At 36.9% G+C, this 8,582-nt stretch overlaps 1 protein-coding gene across 1 annotated transcript; it reads left to right on the top strand.

Annotated features, from left to right (window-relative positions):
- Positions 1-4,875: 4,875 nt before the first annotated feature.
- On the top strand, positions 4,876-5,456 carry LOC307060848 (proteasome maturation protein). The gene has a single exon (XM_079715660.1). It carries the CDS (start codon positions 4,929-4,931, stop codon positions 5,352-5,354), a length of 426 nt encoding a protein of 141 aa, XP_079571786.1. The 5' UTR covers positions 4,876-4,928; the 3' UTR covers positions 5,355-5,456.
- The last annotated feature ends 3,126 nt before the right edge of the window (positions 5,457-8,582 follow it).

Below are 8,582 nucleotides of genomic sequence, written 5' to 3'. Positions count from 1 at the left end.
GATGCCAATCTTCTTAAAAAGTTAATGAATATTTTACTGATATTTTATCCTACATTCTGGAGTAATAATTTGACATTATTTCTCTGTGTAATGAAAATTATTCACTCATCAGTTTATGCCATGCTCATTGATTTCTTTTGAGGAAATAGTATAAGCGTGACTTTGATCCAATAGTTTAAAGAAATAAGCATAACACACAAGCAGAATGAGCAGAAAATTTGTGCTCAACGTCACCACTTTGGTTTTATACGAGGGGCAGCGGCTAATCTTATTCTGTCAAGAAAAAAAGGGGGTGGAGACATGCAAAAGCACTGCACACTCAGGTGATGTGTCTCCAATATCAGTTGTTAAAAACTGAGTGCTTTTAAAAAATTCTATGTAACCAGTGCTTTGCCCATAGCTGGAGCTCAACAGTACTGACTGGTCAGTTAGCTGACTTTGATAGGTTATTGATTTGGCTGGTTTAGTCATTATCTGTTTTCCTATTTGCTGCCTGGTTGGTCCATCTCTTATCAACTAGCTTCAGGCTAGGCTTTTCCCTTGAAACAAACCTTTTTATTGTTTCAGTTTTTTAAAATGACCTTAAAAAGAGCTTTATTTTTGAGCAGCAGAGATGGCAACTGTGACCAGATTTCCTGTTAGGAAAAATAGTAGCTGCTCTGGGACTAGGAGGTATATCAGCGGCATCACTGTAGGAAGGCAGAGTACACCAAGGCCAGCCTGCCGGTTTCTCCCAGGTGATTTGCTTCTTTTGTCACCTGGTGTCTGGGTAGAAGTTATTAACCCAAAAGAAAGTGTGACTGATGTGGCCCCTCGCTTCTTGCTCTGCCCTGTCTCCCAGTTCTTGAGCCATCTGTTTGTCCATCTGTCCACCTTTCCAGGCTTCTCCTGGCCTCTCACATTCTACTTAACCTTGGCTACTCTGAAGTGGTGTCCCATTTTCCAAAACCATTCCCATCTCCATGTCCCACCACCCAAGATCAAAATTTTATTTCAACAGAGACTTTGCTAGCTGGTTGTTAAAAGAGTAGCAATTAAACAAATTCATATCAATATGTACAGTAATCTTTATAAGGGTATTAACATTTTAGAAGAATAAGTTTTTAAACCAAAAAATAAAGCTATAATGACAGAATTTCATATCAGTAAAGACATGTTTAAGCCAGGAATCGTCCAGGTACTTATTAAGTGGAAGTTTATTCTCATTCTTATTCTATCCAGATGTTTTAAAGAATGAGAAACAGTTTATTGGGATAAAAGCTAATGAGTTGCTTTAAACCGGTGCCATGCTTGGTCAACTTCTGCTTGGGCCTGACAGCCTTGTAAATGGTTACGCTGCCTTGTAGTTTAGTCAAGAGAATATCAGTAATTTAATTTATCACCTTCTTTCTCTGATATGAACAAAGGAGGTGATTAACATTCTGGAATTTGCACCAGAGAGATATTAGAGGCAGTTTCTGTCTTTTGCCAATTGCATGGCCTTGGGCAAGCTACAGAACCTTGCTAACCCGTAGCTTTCATATTAAACACATGTAGTCAATGTGTGTGATTCCTGAATAGGGAAAATTGTTAATATTCCCAAATATATGCATAAATTTCAAGCAATTTGGGTCAGAGTGCCGTTGTTGTTATTGTTGTTGTTTTTAACTAATCAAAATAGTTCTAAAGTTAATATGGAAGAAAAAATGTACAAATATTGATAAAAAACAAATAGTGAAGGGGAAGTTGCCATACCAGATAGCAAAACTTCTTATATAGCTACTACAATCAGAATAATATGAATATTGGCTCAGGAATGAACAATGATCAATGAAACAGAACAGCGAGCACAGAAACTGATTCAAGTATTCTTTAAAATAAGAACTTAGTATATGGTGATCCTTACATTTCAATTTAGTGAGAAAAGGAAGAATTACCTTATAAATAGTGTTAAAGTAATGGAATATTCACCTGGAAGGAAAAGGAAATAATAGATTTGTATCTTACAACAAATATAGAGAGGATATAAGAATATAATGAAGGTGATTATGAATCTTTGGGGTACGGTTGAAGCATTTATGGACAAGACAGAAAAATTCACAAATCATAAAAAAAAATGGACAGACTTGACTCTATAAAAGCCTAAAATTTCTGAATGGCAAAAGGCACTATTACAAAATTGAAAGACAAATGATAGACTGGGAAAGAATATTTACAGCATATATGACAAGGGGTTAATTTCCCTTATATACAAGGACTCCTGTGAATGGGTAAAAGACAAGAAATATAATTGAAAAGTAGGTAAAAGATGATCTAGCAATTCTCAGAAGAAGGATAAAAATAGCCAAAAAAACATTTGAAAAGATGCTGTACCTCAGTGGTAGTGAATGATATGCATATTAAAGAAATAAGAGGTACATCACTTTTCATGTATCAGAGAGGCAGAAATTTAAAACAACACTGATCAAATCTACTTTGGCAAAAGTGTGGGGAAAATTGATACCTCTTAGGCACTCTTGGTGAATGTGTGAATTGTTGAAACATTTTTGAGAGTCATCTGGTAAAATTAAATTTAAATGTGCATATCTCTGACCTAGAAATACATTTCTAGGAATCTAACTTACATAAATCAAAGCAGAAGTTTTAAAGAAAAAGCTGAGTGAAACTGCGTATAGCTGTATTTAAAAAATGGATATCTCCAAACCCTGGAAATACCCTGAATATCCACCAATAGGACAAGTATTGAATAGATTATTATTTATACATACTACAGAATATTATACAAATATTTACATAGGTTTATGATTTAGGAAAATGTCCATTATATGAAAAAAGCAAGGGGCTAAATAATGTGTAGTATGATTGAATTTTTATAACAGAAAAAGACTACGCATGTGTGTCTAAATATAAGACTAATATGTGGTGTGGGTAAGTGTGTGTGTGTGTGTGTGTGTGTGTGTGTGCAGGCATCAAAAGACTTATGGAAGGAAACATTACAAAATGTTAAAAGCAGAGGAATGGAATTGTATTATGGGAGGAGAACCTTAAAGTTTTATATTTTTATGTTGCTTGAATGATTACACAAGACTTCGTGACTCTTATGGGTTGAATTGTGTCCCCACTCCAAATTTATAAGTTGAAGTCATAACCTCCAGTACCTCAGAGTGTGACCTGATTTGGAATTAGTTACAGATGTAATTAGTTAAGCTAAGATGAGATCATATTGGAGTAGGTGTCCTTATCACTGCTGTCCTTATAAAAAGGGGAAATTTAGATAGAGTCAACCACGTAAAAGAGAAAAGACAGCACAAAGAGATACAGGGAGAAGATGGTCATCTTCAAGCCGAGGAGTGAGGCTTGAAAGCCATCCTTCCCTCACAGCCTCAGAAAGAGCCAACTATTGCTGCCAACACCTTGATCTCGAACTTGTAGCATCCAGACTTATGAGACAACAAATTTCTGTTGTTTAAGATGCCTGGTTTGTGGTATGTTGTTATGGCAGCCCTAGAAAATGAATATAATTACTGTGGAAATTAAAAACCAATACAGGGGGCTTCCCTGGTGGCGCAGTGGTTGAGAGTTCGCCTGCCGATGCAGGGGACATGGGTCCGTGCCCTGGTCCGGGAAGATCCCACATGCCGCGGAGCGGCTGGGCCCATGAGCCACGGCTGCTGAGCCTGCGCATCCGGAGCCTGTGCTCCGCATCAGGAGAGGCCACAACAGTGAGAGGCCCATGTACCGCAAAAAACAAAACAAAACAAACAAACAAAAAACCAATACAGTATTTTTGAAAAGGCAAGGAATAAAAAGTTTATTCATTCAAGAAACATTTATTAAATACCTATAATGTGCTAGGTATTCCATATTAATTCTTTCACTTAATCTTCCAGAAGTGATAGAGGAGAAGAATTAGTGTCCACATTTTACAGAGGCTCCATAACTTTCCCAGTGTCACACAGTGAATAAATTGTGGGTAGGAGTCTGGCTGAATTCAGTGCCTGGGGAGCAGCTGCTTTTCTGTGCTCAATCCCACTGCTGAGGGCTTGATTTCTTCCTTGTCCATTTCAAATCTTTAGTGAGCATTCAGGAAAAAGTTAGTTCTCCCCTTCACATCTCTATAATGTCAACATGAAGCACAGAATAAAAATGCCAGATTGACATTGCCCATAATAAATGATACCAAAGTGGAATGATTTTATGGCATCTCCTTTTATTGTATTGTCTTGAAGGGAAAGACAATGAACAATGGTTATAGCCTTTTCTCGGTTGTTCTCAACATTTCATGTTCATTTTTATCTTGCCAGTTGTCTAAGCTATAGAGCTGAAATAAAGGAAGATGGAAGAAAGGAATATTTCAGAAATCATAAGACCACAATAGATATGTGGTTTGGCTCAATGACATTATTTCAGAGTTTAATTAAGGATAAGTCAAGGAGAAAACAACTGTGACCTTGTGATACAGATGTTATACTTTCCAAATCTTTTAGTGTAGGGTTTCTTTGTTACTCTAACTGCTTGGAAAAGGCACTTTGATTACCTTGTCTGTCAATTCTAGTGATAGCAATTACGCATGTTTGGATGCTTATTATTTTATTGTATCATTTACAGAGAAACTCTTAATTCACCCTTAACATCCAGCTCAATTATCACTTGGGTCATACTTTCTCAGGTCAATTTGCTGTACCCTCCTCTTTGCACTAGTAACACATTTTAGATACAGAATATATAATGTGTTCTTAACAACATGTATTCTCTTGTGCTATTTATGTATCCAAATCTCTTGCTAAATTACACATTCGTTAGGGTTTGAGGCCACTCAATCTCTGTGTTTATTAGCATCTCAAAAACTGTCATGAGGATGTGGGTGGGGGCAACCCCGGAAACGGAAGTGAGCCGCGGGGTCGGCTGACGGTAACGGGCTGAGAAGCTGTTCGCAGAGCGAGTTGAAGATGAATGCCAGAGGACTGGGATCTCAGCTAAAGGACAGTATTCCAGTTACTGAACTTTCAGCAAGTGGACCTTTTGAAAGTCATGATCTTCTTCGAAAAGGTTTTTCTTATGTGAAAAATGAACTTTTGCCCAGTCATCCTCTTGAATTATCAGAAAAAAATTTCCAGCTCAACCAAGATAAAATGAACTTTTCCACACTAAGAAACATCCAGGGTCTATTTGCTCCATTAAAACTACAAATGGAATTCAAGGCAGTGCAGCAGGTTCAGCGTCTTCCATTTCTTCCAAGCTCAAACCTTTCATTGGATATTTTGAGGGGTAATGATGAGACTATTGGATTTGAAGATATTCTTAATGACCCGTCACAAAGTGAACTAATGGGAGAACCACATTTGATGGTTGAATATAAGCTCGGTTTACTGTAATGCAGTGTGCTGTTCATGGAAATAGAGGGGCTGCATCTTGTTTATAGTCGTTTTTTACTATAATTTGACGTGCACAACATTAAAAGTACTGACACATGAGAATTTTTGCCTAAATAGTATCTGTGATCATTTGAAATTATTTGGGTTTTTGGTTTATGTGATAATTGAAGGCACTAAAGGGAGGTGGTTTAAAAACTTCTAATTTATATTAAAACAATAGGCTTCTGTGTCTTTAAAAAATGTTGCTAATTAATATCATAAAACTATGCACAGGTTCCAATTCAGCCTATTTCCTGGTTATTTCATAAATTTAATTTTGAATAACCATTATTGGTATTTGAGCCTGCAAACTTCATAGTAGCATCTCTCAGAATAAACATCTGTTCAGTGGCAGCATTTCAAAGTAAGTACAAACTAAGAGTATTATATTTTACCTTGTTTCAGTATAGTCCATTAATACTCATAAGAATAACACTTGCTTTATTGATGCTACTTTAGAATTATAACTACATTCTTTGATTCTTTCAGGTTGAAAAGTATAAGTTCAGAGGTTTTGATTTTGGTCTTGTCTTTAAAGTGAAAAATTAAACAATCAGCAGATGTCAATTAAACTGTACTACTGCATAGATTAATATAAGATGCTTAAATTAAAAAAAGAAAAAAGAACATTCATGTACACACACAACTGTTCATGAACAAATTCCATAATAGTTTATTTAAAAATAAATCTTCCCTATGGTTGTTCTTTGTTAATAAGGTATTTTTTTATGGACCTAGTATACAAAATTAAAGATTATCAATTTCTCAGGAGTATTCTTATTGTCTAAGTCACTGATTTATGACTGAAGGCAATGTTTCCCCTCCCCACTGAGAGTCTGGGGGGTCATTTAACAATGTCTAGAGAAATTTCTGGTTGCCACAACTTTGGGGAGGGTTTCCAACTGGCATCTAGTGCAAGGAGGCTAGGGATGCTGCTAAACATCCTACGGTAAAAATTGCTCCTGACCGTTGAGATTGAGCTTAAAACTGTCTTTGCCAACACAATATTTGCCAACCCACTTTACACTTAAATTATGAGAAAATATAGAAATAATGAAGGTTCACTAATGGTTTGTTTCTAAATGTGTTCTCTTTCAACTAATTAACAAAGTTGGAGATTTCTGTACCTTAGTTAGTTTTAGGAATAATAGATACTCTTCCTGACCAGTAGAAGGTACTGTAAAATTAATGAACATAGTTTAAATGGAAAAGCTGATGCTTTAAACACAGAAATTGGTAATCATGATTAGTGCCTATTCTCTGAAGGTCTTCATGCTTCCCCCCTCTCCTTTTCCTCTTTTACCTCCTTTGTGTTTACACCCATGATCCTTATCCCTGGGTGCGTGTAAAATCACCTGGAAATCTTGTGAAAAAATTTTGGTGTCAGGGTCTGAATTTTAGAAATTCCAGAAGGACGAGTCTGGGGTGGATCCCAGGAAGTCTACTTTTGAAAAGCTCTCCAGGGATGAAAACCTTTGATTTATATGCTTGCTATTGCCTTTATAGTAATAACATTCATTAGCATCAGTTAATTCTTCCTGTGTACCTCGGTGCTGGAAAGTTTGCTAGTAGTCTCTGCAAACTACAGTGTGTGCCTGGAGTTGGGATGATTTGGGTTCCTTCATAAGAGTAAATTTCAGGTTCCTCTGAGATACTTTGCCTAGGTGCCAGACTCTTCAGTTAGGCACTTTTTCTTTCAGATGCTGTGGGGTTTGTTTTAAGGAATTAGTTTAGTATTTTGGGGGTTTAAGAGATACTTCACAGATTGGTGCCTGATTAAAATTAATTTTATTAACACTAAAATGATAAAATTCGCAATAAAAGAGATATAAACATAATTAATGGACAAAAAAAAAAACTGTCATGAGAGCAGAGGGAATTAAAGATACAGGGTGGGTTAACAATGGGATCGCCGAGAAGTGCCTTCACCATCTGGGCCTGAGACCACCTCATGGTTCATTTTTCACATGTACTTCACCTCCAGTTGGCATGATCACAGCTCCACAGCTTGGTGGTTTGCATTCCCTCCTCAGAATGTATTCTCTTCTTCCCATCCTTCTTTTTTCTCTTCTCTCCTTGGCAAAATCAGTTGGTAGTAGTAATATCGGTATCATTACTAGTACTGGTAATAGCTAACACTTACACAGCTTTCATTGTGTCTGGTACTGTCCTAAGTGCTTTACCTGTGCTAAATGACTTAACCCTTAGAACAAATCTCTTAGATAGGTACTATTATTAGCCTCATTTAAAATAGATGATAAAACCAAAGGACAATGAGATTAACTTGCCTGAGGTCACATAACTCATAAGTGACAGAGCCATAATTCAACCCAGGCAATCTGGTTCCAGAGTCTGTGCTCTAAACCACTATGTCTTTACCAAGAGTATCATACCTGTAATTGCTAATGTGGTAGAAAAAGGGAATTAATAACAGATTTGTCCCATCTATTTCTATCTATCTACCTATCAGTTTAAAATTAAAACATATGACTGTTTCTTTTAATTGTCAAACTTTAGTATAGGGCCAAGACTTTTTCTGTGAGAATGAGATTGCTGATTGAAGTTTCTTATGGTTCACCTTGCATTATCTTTGTCCTTTTTGCATTGTTCTATAATTTCTAGTTTTGATTTCTTTAAAGAGGAAGAGAAATTTAAGTGCGCTTGCAAAGTAATCTGGGTTCAAAATCCATGTGGATGTTTACAGTGTTCTTCTAGTGATTTATAGGTGTCTTACTTACACCTAATGCAACAATTTCACTTTTTTATAGTGACTAATTTATGAAGCCTTTCCAAAGCATTCATTTTTATAGACCAACCATTCTCTTCCTTTTCATGAAGAAATAGAATTTGTTTACATAATATTTAATTCGATTGAGTAATTACAATAATAAGTACAATTGGCATAAACACTGGGGAATAAACACCCCTGACTCTTTTTTTTTTTTTTTTTTTTTGCGGTACATGGGCCTCTCACTGTTGTGGCCTCTCCCATTGCGGAGCACAGGCTCCGGACGCGCAGGCTCAGCGGCCGTGGCTCACGGGCCCAGCCGCTCCGCGGCATGTGGGATCTTCCCAGACCGGGGCACAAACCCGTGTCCCCTGCATCGGCAGGCGGACTCTCAACCACTGCTCCACCAGGGAAGCACCCTCCACCGATTCTTGATAAGCACACAAGTCATCAGGTGAGAG

Source organism: Hyperoodon ampullatus, assembly GCF_949752795.1.
Source record: "Hyperoodon ampullatus genome assembly, chromosome: 11".
NCBI classification, from domain to species: Eukaryota; Metazoa; Chordata; class Mammalia; order Artiodactyla; family Ziphiidae; genus Hyperoodon; species Hyperoodon ampullatus.
Note: the sequence above shows the minus strand (reverse complement) of the source record. Positions and strands in the feature narration are given on the sequence as shown.

Coding starts and splice junctions, on each gene's coding strand:
- LOC307060848 (XM_079715660.1), top strand. CDS start 4,929: ATGAATGCCAGAGGACTGGGATCTCAGCTAAAGGACAGTATTCCAGTT.